The sequence below is a fragment of the Ursus maritimus genome, unplaced genomic scaffold (genome assembly GCF_017311325.1).
Source record: "Ursus maritimus isolate PB19 unplaced genomic scaffold, ASM1731132v1 scaffold_25, whole genome shotgun sequence".
NCBI lineage: Eukaryota > Metazoa > Chordata > Mammalia > Carnivora > Ursidae > Ursus > Ursus maritimus.
Genome location: NW_024425008.1, coordinates 34,942,760 through 34,960,889, shown reverse-complemented (window position 1 = coordinate 34,960,889; position 18,130 = coordinate 34,942,760). Strand labels below are relative to the sequence as shown.

General features: G+C 36.8%; 1 protein-coding gene and 1 long non-coding RNA gene across 2 annotated transcripts in view; one reads left to right on the top strand and one right to left on the bottom strand.

The window, feature by feature from the left end:
• The window catches only part of LOC103672372, a 49,133-nt gene that overhangs the window by 21,016 nt on the left and 9,987 nt on the right, over positions 1 to 18,130 (top strand). The gene's annotated exons all lie outside the window — the stretch shown is intronic.
• Positions 14,507 to 18,130, bottom strand: part of SGPP1 (sphingosine-1-phosphate phosphatase 1) — a 32,133-nt gene continuing 28,509 nt past the window's right edge. Inside the window, exon 3 of the mRNA XM_040641807.1 lies at positions 14,507 to 16,948. Within this exon, the coding sequence (XP_040497741.1) occupies positions 16,397 to 16,948 (552 nt within the window). The 3' untranslated portion in view covers positions 14,507 to 16,396. The remainder of the gene's footprint in view (positions 16,949 to 18,130) is intronic.

Genomic DNA, 18,130 nt, shown 5'->3' with positions numbered 1-18,130 from the left:
AAAATTCAAGATGTAAGAGTGAAAATATAGTTTTCAAGTTTTTTCCTGGCCAAACAATCCAAAATTATACATGGAGTAATTAGTGCATGGAACTCAAACATCCTTTCTGTGATGAGAGAGTTACTTTTTTTTTTTTTTTAAGATTTATTTATTTGAGAGAGTGAGAGAGCACGTGTCTGCAAGTGGGGGGGGAGAAGCAGAGGGACAACTGACATTTAGCTATAAATCAATACACTTTAAAGTATAGATAATATAAAAACGTGCAAATTACTGCTGATGAGTTTAGGACTTCTCTATCACAGACAGTGAAAGTAAGTTGTTAATGTTATTTCCTGATTTTGTAAACCTCCAATATACTGTTTTGAATAGCTGCAAAGGATCAGAGAAATTCTTTCTCTGGAAAAAACAACTACTGTTTTACTCTTATGTGGTTATACATATTACTAAATTTTCAAAATGTCACTAATTTGGATTCAAGAGAGAACACACTCTTCATAAGGTAAAAATAGTCAGACTACTATCCTAGAAACACCATAAACAGAAATAGAACAAAATCTTTTTAAATGCCAACCTGTATCATCAGCATTTGTATCGAACGCTTATTTGAAACATTTATATATTGAGAACCTTGAAAAAGGTAGCATATGTAGGTTAAGTTTTCTGCAGTATTATTAATGGTATATTTGCTAGGTATATAATATTGGAAATTCCCACCACTGCATTAGTTGTGCTCTTTTTTGAACATGGTAGAGAGGAAGATCTGTGTAAGTCTGGTAATGAAGATTAATTTCCAATCTGGGAATACATGGTAGCCTTTTATAGTTTGAACTGATAATTAATTATTAACAATTGGGAAGTCTTCATCCTCTTGTTACTGATTTGTTTTTAGACCTGGAAAACCGTTCCCTACCTCTGCTTGGTCCTTAATCAGATGAGATTTTTTTTATTGGAGTCTAAAGCTCCAGTAAGCATAAGAGAGGTACACATTTCTTTCCAACCATTTTGTAGTTTTATAATTATTAGGGTACTGATTTGTGGGATTTTTCTTTCCTGCAATAGAACTGTCCTTAAAGTGAAGTATTTTTTTTTTAAGATTTTATTTATTTGGGGGCGCCTGGGTGGCACAGCGGTTAAGCGCCTGCCTTCGGCTCAGGGCGTGATCCCGGCGTTCTGGGATCGAGTCCCACATCAGGCTCCTCCGTTATGAGCCTGCTTCTTCCTCTCCCACTCCCCCTGCTTGTGTTCCCTCTCTCGCTGGCTGTCTCTATCTCTGTCAAATAAATAAATAAAACCTTTAAAAAAAAAAAAAAGATTTTATTTATTTGAGAGAGAGTGAAAGCAAGAGAGAGATCCCAGAGGGAGAGGGAAACGCAGACTCGCCGCTGAGTGGAGAGCTGGATGTGGGGCTCCGTCCCAGGACCCCGAGGTCATGACCTGAGCCGAAGGCAGATGCTCAACCAACTGAGCCACTCAGGCGCCCCTAAAGTGAAGTATTTCAAGTTCAGGACTTTCTGCTTGCATAGCAGAAAAATAAAATGCTGACTTGAAATATCTGGATAAATTTAGGCGGAAGTAAAAAATTTCAGTTTGTTCAGTTTACGCTAGAAAAAACTGAAGTTACTAAATATACGTTATTGAATGCAGTAGAAGTAGGTTACCTGGTGGCTCAGTTGGTTAAGCGGCTGCCTTCGGCTTACGTCGTGATCTCGTGGTCCTGGTGTAGAGCCCCGGCATCAGCATCGGCTCCTGCTCAGCGGGGGAGTCTGCTTTGCCCTCTGCCCCTCCCCCCACTTGTGTGCACACTCTCTCTCTCAAATAAATAAAATCTTTAAAAATAATAGTGTCAATTTAAATGTTGATAAGTGAAGGTTATTCGAACCATGGTAGTTTATGCTGTTGCACAATTATTAGTAAACATTAGTGATACATGACTTTTGTTGTACTAATTAAAATGATTGGATGTACTAATTGAAATGAATTATTGATTTGTTTTCAGTTCAGAAAGAGAAACAGAGATGTCACTCTTAAGGTTGTTATAAACAATGCTTTGAAATTGATGGCACAGATATCTATTAAACCCATAGTATAATTTTTATTATAAATCTTGATCACTAATGGGCATTTCCTTTTTTTTTTTTTTTAAGATTTTAAAAATTTATTTCAGAGAGAGAGTGTGTGAGCAGGGAGAGGGACAGAGGGAGGTGTCCCTCTTAGTGTTGTTGTTGTTTTTTAATAGAAAAGTGAAAATGCCTGTTAAAGGGGCACCTGGGTGGCTCAGTCCTTTGAGTGTCCAACTCTTGGTTTTGGCTCAGGTCATGATCTCAGGGCTATGAGACTGAGCCCTGAGTCTGGCTCTGCCCTGGGCATGGAGCCTGCTTAGGATTCTATCTCTGCCCGCCCTCCCCTTCTCTTTCTTTCTCTCTCTCTCTCTCTTCCTCTCTGAAACAAAAGAAAATAAAACACTGAAAAAGAAATGTTCTTCACCAGTTTTACAAATATGAATCACACAATTATTGATCTAAGTGGTGGGGTTCTTAGACCTTCTTTCTTGGCATACATAGGCTTTGCAGATGTGACATTGCCATTTCTAGCCTCATGCCCATAGCACACAGACTGACCAGTGAAGGAACCAAATCACAGTCAACAGAGAAAGTAAGAAAGTCTTGCATAGTGAGCACGGGTTCAGCTGAGTCAACCCTATGACATTGGCTAGATAATCTGTTTTTTGATACTAGGTTGATATTTTATGGGGAAGCCAAATTTTAATTACTTTAAGTATAGACCTTAGATAATCACAAGACTGAGAGGGAGAACTTGGCAAGAGAAGCATGCTTTTGGGGCACCTGGGTGCCTCAGTTGGTTAAACGTCTGCCTTCAGCTCAGGTCATGATCCCGGGGTCCTGGGATCGAGCCCCACATAGGGCTCCCTGCTCAACGGGGAGACTTCTCCCTCTCCCTCTCTGCCACTCCCTCTGCTTGTGCTTGCTTTCTCTCTCTCTGTGTCAAATAAATAAAATCTTTAAAGAGAGAGAGAGAAGCATGCTTTTTAGATGGAGGGATCTTTTTAAAGGATCTGATTATTTTGAAATGCAGTATAATGTTTAAAAAGCAGTGTAGTAGATGTACAAATAAACTGTTGTAAAAAGGAAGAATTTTTGTCGGACATGTAAATGGGTAGTGAGTCAAAAACTGAAAATTGTTCTTCACAGATGAATGTGTCAAAAATTATTGTATGAAGTTTTGGTGTGTCAGGAATTTGCTCAGGGTGCCTGAGACTTCTGAGTTCAAGCCATGGGGAGTTGGGGAGAGGGCATTAGGGAGAGGAAGTTCTCTTACTTGTGGGGATTACTGGCCCCCAGTGTGAGTAATCATCTTTCCTCTAGCTCAGAGCTTTCTTTCTTTCTTTTTTTTCTCCAGAGCTTTTTTTTTGTTTTTTTAAAGATTTTATTTATTTATTCGACAGAGATAGAGACAGCCAGCGAGAGAGGGAACACAAGCAGGGGGAGTGGGAGAGGAAGAAGCAGGCTTATAGCGGAGGAGCCTGATGTGGGGCCAGAACGCCGGGATCACGCCCTGAGCCAAAGGCAGACACTTAACCGCTGTGCCACCCAGGCGCCCCTCCAGAGCTTCTTAATAGACCACAGCCGGTCAATAGACCACAATACCCTTAAAAGACTTTTAGTTGGCTCTAACCCCATGAAAGGATTTGGCAGTACAGAATCTAGGGCGGGCAGACCAAGTGGATCAGTAACTTAATAACTATGTGGCTTATTTAATGAGAAAGTGCTGTTATAACACAGTAACTGGAGTGTACATCCAGATCACCTGGTGGGCTTGTTAAACAAATTGCTGGGTCCCGGTCCCAAAGTTTTCCATTCAGAAAGCCTGAGATGGGAGCCAGGAATTGCCTTTCTGCCAAGTTCCCAGGTGATGCTGATGCTGCTGGTCAGGAGACTGCGCATGGCGAGTCACAGCTTCAGGTGGCTGAGCTGATCCCCTTGATGTGGTTCCCTAATGTTTTCTCTTTGTTTGACAAATGTAAGATAAAAGCTTAATTTATTGCTTATGATCAGGTGCCACAAAGTCATTTGATGGATATTGTTAGCTTTAGATTTTACATTCTTATTGATTCAGATACAGTCTAATCTTAGATTTAATGTAGATTTTTAAAAACTGTATGTAATAAAATCATTTAGATTTTACATTCTTATTGATTCAGATACAGTCTAATCTTAGATTTAATGTAGATTTTTAAAAACTGTATGTAATAAAATCATTTAGATTTTACATTCTTACTGATTCAGATACAGTCTAATCTTAGATTTAATGTAGATTTTTAAAAACTGTATGTAATAAAATCAGTTCTAGCATGTATCTACCAGTTTCACAAATCTATAAACCTCAGAAATGTACTTACCGCCTCATTTCCCAACTCCTTTTTTCCCTTTAAAATAATATCATTTAGGGGCGCCTGGGTGGCACAGCAGTTAAGCGCCTGCCTTCAGCTCAGGGCGTGATCCCGGCATTATGGGATCGAGCCCCACGTCAGGCTCCTCTGCTATGAGCCTGCTTCTCCCTCTCCCACTCCCCCTGCTTGTGTTCCCTCTCTCGCTGGCTGTCTCTATCTCTGTCAAATAAATAAATAAAATCTGTAAAAAAAATAAAATAAAATAATATCATTTAATCATTTATTAAAATTTTACTTCCCCTACCACATACACTATTAAAATTTCTTTTATAAAGATAAACAAGACATCCATGGCTTTTTTTTCTACCATCATCCTGAATCCTTCTAGTACTGTTAGACACTGTTGATCTCTTTATTCTTCTGGGAACTCTCTCCTTTTCAGTCTGGATTTTAGTGTTTCTTTTCTTTCTTTCTTTTTTAAAGATTTTATTTATTTATTTAACAGAGACAGCCAGCTGCTGAAGAGCCAGCCAGCGAGAGAGGGAACACAAGCAGGGCGAGCGGGAGAGGAAGAAGCAGGCTCCTAGCCTGCTGATGTGGGGCTCGATCCCATAATGCCAGGATCACGCCCTGAGCTGAAGGCAGACGCTTAACGACTGCGCCACCCAGGTGCTCCTGGATTTTAGTGTTTCTTGCATTGCCTTCCTATCTTCTACCTCCTCTCACCTTTGCCCTTGGTAGACATCATTAAGTGACTGTAGCATTCTGTTAAAAAAGCAAACCGCAGGCCCAAAGTGGTGTCACTTAGACCAGGTTCCCAAACTGGGGCTTAATACCCAATCTAATTGCAGTTTGAATCTTCCCCAGAAATGTGGCCTTAACTGGGCAGTCAGGGAATTTTTCTTATATCAGCACCAATGACTCTGTCACCTGGGTCCTCTCCATCCCCCAAAGAAAGATGAGGTAACCTTTGCTTTTTCCCCTAGCAAACAGCCTCCTTGAAATAATCCTTTTCTTTTGCTAATCGATTTCTTGTCACCCCACCCCAACCTTGATCTATAAAAACCTATTTAATACTAGTCCTTGGAGTGCCTCTGTACTTGCTAGATGGAGTGCTGCCCAGTTCATGAATTGTTTAATAAAAGCCAATTAGATCTTCAAATGTAACTTGGTTGAATCTTGTTATTTATCAACTCCTATCGACAGAATTTATTTTTTTTTTAAGATTTTATTTGTTTGGGAGAGAGAGAGAGAGAGAGACAGCACGAGCAGGGGAAGGAGCAGGGGGAGAAGCAGACTCCCTGCTGAGCAAGGATCCTGATGAGGGCTCTATCCTAGGATCCTGAGATCAGGATCTGAGCTGAAGGCAGATGCTTAACTGACTGAGCCACCCAAGCGCCCCCTATCGACAGAATTTAAATAATTCTTCTTAATAGCCCTTCAGCAAAAAGTTGATTGGTGTTTGTCTTTGAGATGAAACATACGTTGTGCAGATTGCTCCAGAAGCAGTTATATCTATTTCCATGGCTTTAGATTTCACTGGATCAAACATGGCCTGGAGCCTACTACTTCTAGACATTCAGATAAATGAGACAATTACTTTTATTTTTAAAAACCATTTTGGGATGCCTGGTGGGAAAGAGTAAGGACTACAAGAAATTATTGGCCATGAGGAACAATATTAACAGATCTGTTGTCTTTTAATTCTTGCTATTATTTTTCTTAAAATAGATCATTTCTTTCAGTATAGCAAGTTTTTAAATATAAAAATTAATGTAAATAATAAACATCCATTTAAAATGATAGTTGCAAAATGCTCAGCATAGCACTTTTTAACATTCCAGTATAAGTTGCTGAAGATATATATAGGCAGGGAGCCAAGAGAGATGATTAAAACCATGAGATGATGAAACATCAAACTTCAGATTATTTGCAGAGGTAATTTTAAAAGTCTTGTTCTATCTTCTTACAATCCCATGGTGATTTTTGTGATATGAGAGAATTTGAAATCTAACTAGATTGGGACAGAGAATACATTCTTGATGTAAGAATGTAAGACTTTCTCTTTGGATCTGAGCTATTACCAAAAAAAGACTTATTTTATGTTTAAAAATTATTTTGTGTATTAATGGTCCTGGGTGGCTCAGTTGGTTAAGCATCTGACTCTTGATCTCACTTCAGGTCTTGATCTCAGGGTTGTGAGTTCAAGCCTGCATTTGGCTCCATACTGGGCATGGAGCCAACTTAAAAAAAATAAAATACATAAAAATTATTTTGTATATGAGAGCTCTTCAAATTTCTGTGAGAAAAGGAAACAAATGTTGGAGAAGAGGACAGGATATCGTCTTATTTACTTATTTCTTGTTGGCTCCCTGCCTATATGTAGTCACGTGCAATTACAAAAAGACACAAGGCGGGGCGCCTGGGTAGCTCAGTCAGTTAAGCATCCGACTCTTGATTTTGGCCCACGTCATCATCTCGGGATCATGAGATCAAGCCCCACGCCCGGCTCTGCGCTGAGCACAGAGTCTACTTGAGATTCTCCCTCTCCTTCTGCCTTCCCCCGGCTCGCACACGTGCTCTCTCTCGCTCAGTCTCTCTCTCTCAAATAAACAAAATTTTAAAAAAGAATCTTCAGAGTAGCATTGTTGTAGCAAAAAGTTGGCAATCTGAAAGTCCATTAATAGCGTGATAGTTAAATAAACTGTGGTAGAATTGTGTGATTACACCATGCAGCACTTTAAAATAATAAGGCAGATCCATTCAGTCTTTCATAAACAAGTATGTGTTGAGTTCCTACTAAATCTAGGTGCTGGGAATAAAGCATAGAATATGATAGATATGGTCTCTGCCCTCACAGAGCTTCCATACTAGTGAGGAAAGAATATAAAAAGCAAACAAATAAACGAGGTAATTTCAGTGCTATGAACAAAATACAAGATAATATTATAAAGAAAAACATACAGGAGATGGGGGCTCTGTTAGGTAAGATGACCAGGGAAAACTTCATTGAGAAGATGCTATTTAATTGAATGAACAGGGGAAGCCATCCATATGAAGAGGTAGGGGAGTATTCCAGGCAAGGGAGATGGCAGTGGCAAAGTCTGTGATGCTTGAGTTAGATAAATAGGCCGTTGTGATTGGAATGGAGTTTGAGGCAAAGAGGTAGGTAAGGCCAGATTATGTGGGGCCCTGATGACATTCTGAAGGTGTTGGGATTTCATTTCAATTACAGATCTTCCTTCATTTAACACAGATTTATGTCCTGGTAAACCCACTGTCAAGCTGAAAATATCGAAGTCAAAAATGCATTCCTTACCCACCGAACATAGTTTAGCATAGCCTACCTTAAATGGGCTCAGAACACATTAGTCTCCATTTGGGCAAAATCATTCAACACAAAGCTTATTTTATAATAAAGTGTTGAATATATCATGTAAAACACTGAATACTGTACTGAAAGTGAAAAACAGAGTGGGTGTATGGGTACAGAGTGGTTGCAAGTGTATTGGCTGTTTAACCACATAATCACTTGGCTGACTGGGAGGGGGCTCGCTGCCACTGCCCAGCATCACAAGAGTGTCGTGCTACATCTCACTAGCCAGAAAAGATGTCAATTCAAAATTCCATGTACAGTTTCTACTGAATAAATATCACTTCTGCACCATCACAAAGTTGAGAAATTATACAGTAGGACCATCATAAGAAAACCACTGAATGACATTCAGGAATAACTTCATGTTTTCTAACAGAACTTTTATTTTTAAAATGCCTTTCTTCAGGAAGCATTATTAAATTTAGAAATGTTCTAGTGAACAAAGGTAGGGATTTTATGTTTGGCTTACTTTATTTTAAAAAATATTTATGGGGCGCCTCGGTGGCTCAGCGGGTTAAGTGTCAGCCTTTGGCTCAGGTCATGATCCCAGGGTCCTGGGATCAAGCCCCACATCAGGCTCCCTGCTCAGTGGGGAATCTGCTTCTCCCTCACCCTCTGTCTTTCACCACCGCTCACGCTCTCTCTCACTTGCTCTGCTCTCTCTCTCAAATAAATAAAATCTTTAAAAAATATATTTATAACTTGATACTGTGCTCTACAATTTTAAAATGTTTTATATTACACGGGTCTTATTTTCAAAAATGCAGCCTGAATCTTCAAGGTTCATACCAGGTTTACGCTTGTTAATAAGGTAATTTTACATGCCTTATCCAGGATTCTCTTCTGTTTTAGCTCTGAATGAGAGTCCAAAGATTTTCTTTTTTCTCCCTTTTTCATTTACACATCCTTCCCCATAGCTAGTAACATTTTTTCAATGAATTATAGAATTACTGAGGTCTTTGATGTCTACCCTGTTTCCCCCTACTTTTATTTTTTAACAAAAAACTATCTGTTTAGGGTGACCACAATTCAGAACTATTTGGAGTGGGTTGAATTAGGTAATACTTCGAAGTCACTTTAAACCTTGCCATTCAAACCAATGTTATGACCCTTGTAAAGCAATTAACTCGTTTCTTTTTAGAGAAACATAACTTTCTTAAAGGGGTGTATGCAAACTTTTTGTGGACAGGACAAGATATGCTCCAACTCATTTCCTTAGTGGAAATCAATTAAAATTTGTAGTTTTTTTCTTTAAATTTTAGTAGCATAGTACAAGCAATAGAAATATTCCCTTTGTTTTTACTTGGTCTAATACAGTTTATTAAATTTTAATGTTGAAAGGGATCTTAGAGACTATCAAGTCTAACCTCTTTATTTTATATGTGAGGAAACTGTGTCTCATAGAAGACAGAGCTAGTGCCTAAAGGTATAGCAAATTAGGGTCAAAGTCCAAAATAAATTCAAAACAAAACTTCTGGTCTTCTGATTTCTTCATCTGTAACATACTGGCTTGAATGTGTTTCTTTTATTTCACAAACCTGTTTTGTCACTGTGTTTGAGAGAGAACAGACACAGAATGGGAACATGAAAGTCAATACCAGTTTGGCACTAGCATCTTCACAGAGAATGGAATTTACACAAAAATGTTCACAAGAATGGACAAAAGAGTTCTATAAAGTGTCAGGGTCAGGATTTGAGAAAAACCGCTGCTTGCAAGCCCAAAATCTGAAGCGAGTTTTATGAGACATTAACATATCATGACATGGAATGTATTAAAGCCCCCCAAAACAGAAGTCTATAATCTTTCCTTTCTACTTATGAAACTATCTCATGGAACAGTCAGTCAAGTTTCTTTGGAATGAGAATTTCAGGTGAATGATATATATGGAATGTCTATACTTACAGATCTGCAATAGCTGGTAACATGTTTGGGGCTAACTGTAAGGTAAACATGGTCATTATGTCTTTTTAAAATAAGTCACACATAGTCTTAATGAGGAAGTCAAGAGCCTTCTTGAACAATAATGTTGAATCAGGAAAATTAGGTGGTCATGGGTGTATTGGGGATTACGTCATAAGTGGGGAACATATTTTGGTGTCTGTGATTCTACTAGCAAACACCCTTTCTACACTCACCTCACAATCTTCGTGTCTCAAGCAGTTGGGGTTAGTCATATATGTGATAAGTTCTGACCTCAATCCATAGAAGAAATGTGACAGTCTCAGTATGGTGGGATAAGAAATAAGTTGAAGAACACTAACGTTCTTCCGAGAGCATGACTGGAAATCCCAGAGTGAGTCCCCTGGGAGGGAGTTCTCACTGTAGAACAAAGGCTCCTTGTAGCTTGACTGCAGCCTCTTCCTTATCCTCATGACCCGTTTCCTCGTGGTCTGTTAGCAGGTGTCTGGGTATAACATTAGTTTGTTTTACGTCCCTCTAGTGAGGGTTTAGAAGGCAAGGAGCAGACAACTTCGTATTCAAAGTTTTATTCACTCCCTGGGGGCTTCCTCCTCCCAATAAGTGCAGCTCTAGCATTCATGATCTCATGTCACCCAAATTCAAGGCCTTGGGCTTCTTCATTTTAAATCCAAGATTAATATATGAAATTGCCTTGTTTTTCCTCTTAATAAGTAAACAAAACTTAGAGCAAAACGCATAAGCTCTTTATCACAGATTAAAAAAAAAAACAAGAAACAAATACTTATTTATCAAACAATAGTTTTGATTACCTCCAAGTTGGGTGTAATTTTATCCCCAAGCTAAGTGAGTAATAAATAGTGCAGCTCTTCTACTGGTAAAGAAAGGCACCACTTCAGTATTTACACTCATTTTTTTTAAGATTTTGTTCATTTGACAGGGAGAGAGAGAGAGAGCACAAGCAGGGGGAGCAGGAGAGGGAGAAGCAGGCTCCCCTCTGAGCAGGGAGCCCGATGTGGGGCTCAATCCCAGGACCCTAGATCATGACCTGAGCTGAAGGCAGCCGCTTAACCAACTGAGCCACCCGGGCCCTATACTCATTGTTTATTAAACATGTTAACAAACTTTTCAGCTTTATATCCTCCTGCTCCCTTCCTGGTACCTTGTGCTCCATGCAGACGGCAATGCATTTGTTTGCTAACACGTCTAACACCTTCCCATCTCGTCTTTGGCTCATCCCATTGCTTCTACCAAAAATGTATCCTCTGCCCCACCACCCTGCTCTTAGCCCAACAAAATTTTATTTCACTTAGAACTGTTCAGCAGAGGCACCTGGGTGGCTCAGTGGGCTAAGCATCTGCCTTCGGCTCAGGTCGTGATCCCAGGACGTCAGGCTCCGTTCTCAGCGGGAAGCCTGCTTCTCCCTTTCCCTCTGCCTGCCACTCACCCTGCTTGTGCACATTCTGCCTCTCAAACAGATGGATAAAATCTTTAAAAAACCCAAACTGTTCAACAGTGTATTATAAAGTTATAATCTACCTGACTGTAAGTAAGAAGATTATGCATAATTACAAGCATACCTCATTTTATGGCTTTTCACAGATTTTGTGGGGTTTTTACAGATTGAAGGTTTGTGGCAACACTTGTGTCAAGCGACTCTATCAGAGCCATTTTTCCAGCAGCATTTGTTCACTTTGTGTGTCTGTGTCACATTTGGTAATTCTTGCGGTATTTCAAAATTTTCATTATGATGATGATGATGATCAGTGATTAGGACTCACTGAAAGCTCAGATGATGGTTAGCATTCTTTAGCCATGAAGTATTTTTAAATTAAGGTATGTACATTGTTTCCTTAGATGTATTGCTATTGGACACTTAATAGACTACAGTATAGTATAAACATAACTTTTATATGCTCTGGGAAAGCAAAACATTAATTTGACTCACTTTATCGTGATATTCACTTTATCGCAGTGTTTTGTAACCAAACCCACAATATGTCTGAAGTATGCCTGTGTCTGCTAATAATGTCATAGATTTGTGAATTTGGTAAACAATTGCCATAAATGAGCTCTAAGATCCCATATGTCTAAAATATCTTATAATTCTGTAATTCCCCTTAACATATATAACAGGTGGAAAATGTAGACTATTTTTAGTAAAGGTAGAAAAATATTTCAGATGTAAATGCTGTATTTAGGTTTATAATTGGTTAATGATACTTATAAATTAAGTTATATGTTAATTTTAAAATTTTACAGCTTGTGTCCATAAATAATTTAAATAAAAATTTAAATTTTAAATAAAATTTTAAATAAAATATAAACATATATTAATTGAATGCCTCCTGTGTCCCAGGGACCCAGAAGTAAACAGAAGCAACAAGCTGCTTTTGCTCATGGAGCTTACATCATAGAGATGAAGACAGAAAATTTGAAAAGTCAATAATATATAAGATAATTAGAGGTTATGATATGTGCTATAATGGATTTCATTTAAGAGAACCCCTGATATAGGACAAGGGATAAACCCCAAATCTGAAGAGGTAATACTACTATAGTAATTTTTTTTTAAAGAATCCATTTTATATCTCATAAGAATATGTCATGTAACAAAGAAAACTTTAAAAATACATATGAAATCAGATACTACAAACTACGAACTTTTAAAACCTGAGATAATGGACTTTGTGACATAGTTGAACGCTGTTGCAGACATCATGATATAATCTGTTATTAGTTCATAAAGCAATTTTACAATTCATTTCGCTTTCAGAAAATCGGGGGAAACCTCCTAATGTACAAACATATTCTGTCATATCCTATTGCTTGCAGTACTAGGGGCTGGGCTCTTTAAACTTATCCATGGAAAATACACCAAGACTAAAGATGGTGAAAGGAAAAACACAAAATTAGTAAACACCAGCTAGTTGAGGTTAACAAGTTAGTGTTTATTTCAGTAAACATTTTTATTTAAAAAAATGTTTCTTCTATCTTTCTTTGAATTTTCTCTCCTTTGTGTCTCACAAGGAAGGCATGCTTTGTTTATAAAGACCTGTAGTGATTTGGTGGGCTGAAAAATGAAGTCTAAAATGTCCTTTACATTTAGCACATTAAAACTTACTTTTATTGTGCTATTTACAGCTTATGTAACCACAATTAAAATTCAAATGTAAAGAGATTTCTTTGTAACTTATGTATACTACAGAAAAAACTAGAAGAACATGAACAGAATTCGACAAAATATCCTGCATGGTACCATCCACTATGTCCAGTTACAGTACTCTTCTCAAACTATTGCTTGTTCCCTTTCTCAAAAAATCTGCTTAGCAAACAATAAAAACTCCTTTCAGAAAAACTAATTCAGCTATAAAGTTGAATTTTTTATTTTTTTAAAAAGATTGTATTTATTCATGACACAGAGAGAGAGACAGCCAGCGAGAGAGGGAACACAAGCAGAGGGAGTGGGAGAGGAAGAAGCAGGCTCCCAGCAGAGGAGCCCGATGCGGGGCTCGATCCCATAATGCCGGGATCATGCCCTGAGCCCAAGGCAGACGCTTAATGACTGAGCCACCCAGGCGCCCCTGAATTTTATTTTTTTTTAAGATTTATTTATTTTAGAGAGAGAGAGTGCACACGCAAGTGGGGGGAGGGGGAGAGGGAGAGCAGCAGACTCCCCAACCTGGCCTTCATCTCAGGACCCCAAGATCATGACTTCAGCCAAAACCAACAGTCAGACGCTTAATGGACTGACCCACCCAGGTGCCCCTAAAGTTGAATTTTAAAAATTGGTTCTGACTCATGTCCAGATTAAACAGGTTTTTAAATCTGGAGAAGACATTCTTTGTTAACAAGAATGAAATTGCTTTGCAAATAAAAAAATCTTTGCTGTATAAAATTGTGTTATCATATACTCAAAATAAAAATATTCTAGTATTTACTCGTCCTTATGGAATGTTTTATGAAAATTTTCTTTTAAATTATACTTTTATCACCGAATTTTTATGTTGTCTTTGAAAGAAACATTTAATAAAGACTACATATAAAGAAAGCTAGGAAATAAAAATAATTATGTAAATCTACTCTAGTAGCATTGCTTTACTCTACCCCCAGGGTGGGCTTGAACTCAACAACCCTGAGATTAAGAGTGCTCTCTACCTACTGAGCCAGCCAGGCGCCCCATCACAGCATTTTAAAATCACAGAATGAAATGTCCATATGTTTATACAGCTTGAAAAAAATACCTATTCCTAATATTGTTTAATTCCTGAAACAATGAATTAGCAGTCAACTACCTATAATACTATTGGCCACAGATTTTGCTGAAACATATTTTATTCATAAGTTTAAAAAAAAAAGATTTTATTTATGTATTTATTTTAGAGAGCAAGCATGAGCGAGGAGAGGGAGCGGGAGAGGGACAGAATCTCATGCAGAATCCACACTGAGCACGGAGCCAGAGGGTGGGGACCAATCTCACAACCCGAGATGATGACATGAGCCGAAAACAAGAGTCAGATGCTTAACTGTCTGAGCCACCCAGGTGCCCCTAGTCATAAGTTTCTTAAAAGAAATATGAAACTTTTCACTAAAAGTACAGTGTCAGAATGATCATAATTGGAGCTCAAAGTTGGCTGGAACCCTGAAGAATTTCTTCATTGTCTTCTATTACTGAAAACAGTACTCTGATTTTGAATAAAATGCTTCAGAGGAAAAGCCTGCTAGCATGAAAATCCTAGGCATATTTTATACATCTCTATCAGATAATACAGAGACAAATGCATAGAAGGCAAACAAAACACCCTTCAATTCTGAATTTGGCTTTTATTTTAAAATACACTTAGCATGGAACTGTTATAGGACAGAAAATAATAAACCACAAAGAAATGGAATATTTTCAAATACCTTTTAAGCTAGATATAAAAATTGACAAGATAGCATAGACCCAAATTATGGGAAATAGTCCCTAAAATTCAATTCATTAAACAAATTTTGAAAGAAAAGTTCTTTGCACATTTTCCAACGTACCGATATGTTCCTAAGTGTTTTAGTTTCTTACTAATAGGTAAAGGTCCCAAATTTAGTTGCTTTATTTAAAATTATCAGATTCAGTGTTGGTAAAAATTACCATGTCCCTAAATTCTCAATCGGAATTACAAAAATATGAGCTCAAATTGTTATGCTGTCCAAAATAGAAACATCTTAAGTGATAATTCTGGATAATCAGACAGATATTGCACTAAAGTCAGTAATTCCATACCTGATGCTCATTTATATGGAAAGTTAATTCTCTTCTTTATGAAAAACTTACTACAAATAAACTTAATGTTAACCTAACTACAATTACACTTCAAAATATAAAGGCACAGACAGAAGAATAAAGAATAGTTTAATATGATACCCAAATTTTCCACTGTGAAAATAATAAAAATTGAAAAAATAATAGGATCTGAAATACTGATACTTTTAGATTTTAAAATTTACCTTAAGTGGCTAATAAATGGGTATTAAAAGCTAATACTGCTAAATCCAATCCTTTCCAAATAATTTAGAAAAACGGTTTGTTTACAAATGAAGCATGTGCATTGTCCCACCTATAAATTTCAATTACATTTCCATTCATTGGAAATATCTACCTGCAGTATAAACAATCAAGACAATGTACAAAAAATATATCTTGTTCCTATAACTTACAATGCACAGAAAAATACCTACAAAAATGGAAATATTTATCCATTCAGCTTCCCAATAAATTAGTGAGAAAGTTTAGCCCATTCCACATTTCTTTCCAAACAAAGGCTAAAGAATTGAGGGTGGCTTACTTCTAGCCCTGTTAGTTTGACATGTATTTTAAAAATATTTGCCTGATTATGTGTAACTTAAGATAAACTTAGCATCTTACTTTTATATCACAGTATACATGGCATTTCTTAATTCAGCAACAGAAAGGCACAATTAGCAAGCAATAAAATTCAGTACCTGAATTATTAAACTGATGTCCAGAACAACTGCAAATAAAATACATTCAACACAGTGTACAGAACTTAAAAAAAAAAGAATAAAAAAACTAATTTTTCTGAAAATTTGGTCCGTTAAAAATGCCTCCCATGTTCAACATCATGGGTAACATGAAAGGTGATGGCAGTGTAAAAAGAGGCAGTAAATCATTATGTGGTGGCATATGAATTCTGGCCTAGTAATTATGCAATTCAATTAGGAAATGGCTCCCATAGTAAATAAATGTTAAATATCTGTTAATAACAGCGTGCCTGTATTAAGCCCAGGTATACAGGTACACTGTTTGCATATTATTATTGATTTTATAATACAGCCCCACAGTTTAAAATAACTTATATTATTTCATATATAACATATATTAGATACATAATTGTACATTATGTATCTTAATATATGTTATATATAACTCCAATTCATAACAGCATAAAACTCTCCAAACATTACATGAACATTCTAAATGGATACTTATCATTTTCTTCCTGTTAAAATAGCTCAGCTCACCTAAAACAATATCTAAATGTGCAATGATAAAATGCACTGACTCTTATGAATTTACTTAAATAATTATTTAAGTTAAATTCCTGCAAAAGCCTAACTCTGATTTGGCTTTTAACTAGAATATAATTTTAGATATCGGTAACTGATACCCTCCTTTCTTACAAACAATATTTCTCCATCAAGAGATACCAATAAAGAAAAATATGTAAGGAACCAAAAATGTGATAGAGAAACCAACCATTCCATAGGTAATATACCGATAAGGAAGTTCAACTTCCATGTGTTGTCTTGCTTTTCGAACATCATCACATGGTATATTGAAGATTTTACAGGCTAAAGGAATGGTGATCTTTTTCATTATATCTCTGACTATTAGTACAAATACCATCCCAATGAGGATCCGCAATATGGCTTTTCCACACAGAGTCGCAGTAATGGGGGGCCTAGCTAATGGTAGAATATCCAGAGAAGGATCTAATATTAGACCCATGTTATAGGTAACATGAGATCCACATGCAATTCCAGCACCACTTCCTAGAATCTCAGCTGTGTCTCCTCGGGATGTACTCCAGGTGTCAAGAGTGAAAGAAAAGATCCCCAAGGCTAAGTGAAGCCCGATGATGATTAATGGAGCATATTTGTGAGTTTGATTGAAGTTGTCAATCAGGTCCACAAATGGATAGAAGATAGCTAAGATTAAAATGGTATATAGGAATCCAGCGATAATATCCTGGGAAAAGAGAAGAGTAGTTTAGTATAATACTATTTTTGACATTTAAAAATGTATATTTCACATTTTAAATGTTAATAAATATAAATTTTTTAATTGTCACATTTTCAGAGTAAACTTTTACTAACTGACCATAGTAAGTAATAAAACTTTAAGTGATAATAAAAAGATCAATTTGACAATAATAATGAAAGTATTGTTTTAATAATTCTACCTTTTTATAAATTAACTACATATATACTATACAAAAATTTGTATTTAAGTCCCCAACAATAAATTATGCCTAAATTGTGTAGTTTTATTTCTGGGGGGAAAAAAGACTACACAGCTGACCCTTAAACAAAAAGAGGAGTAGGGGCACCAACCCCCAACACAGTGGAAAATTCACATAAATTCACAGTGGAAGATTAACTTTGCCTCCCCCAAACCTTAACTGATACCCTATTGTTGACTCAAAGCCTTACTGACAGCTAAACAACTAAGACATATTTTTTTAATGTTATATGTATTATATGCTGTATTCTTATAATAAAGTAGGCTAGAGAAAAGAAAATGTTAAGAAAATCATAAGAGAAAAAAAATCATAAGATAAAATACATTCACAGTACTGTAAAAAAAATCTGCACGTAAGTAGACCCATGCAATCCAAACCCATGTTGTTAAAGGGTCAACTATAGTTGCGTAATGTTTTTCTGTCTTAAAATTTTTATTATGAAATAATTGGTACACAGAAAAAGATATGTAGAGTGTATATGAAGTTATCAAATTAATACCTGTGAAATCACTATCCCCCACAAGATCCTAATATTACCAGTATGTTGAATCTTCTGGTATGCTGTCTCCCAACTCTATCACTATGTATCCTCCACAAAGGCATTTAGAAACCTGAGTTTTGGCTGAATAAATGCCTGTTTTTAAAAACTTTTATCACATACCTCCAGAAAAAAAAAAAATCTAGTTTTGCTTCTTTCTGAGCTTTAGAAAAATGTTATGTAGTATACAGTCTCCTTTGACTTGCTTTTTACATAAGTTAACATTAAGTCTTACGGATTCATTCATTATATGTAGTTGTAGGTCATTCACTTTCACAACTGCGTATTACTTTGCTGTGTGATTATACAGTTTATCCATTTTCCCACTGATGGTCGCTTAAATTGTTTACAGGTTTTGGATTAGTTTATT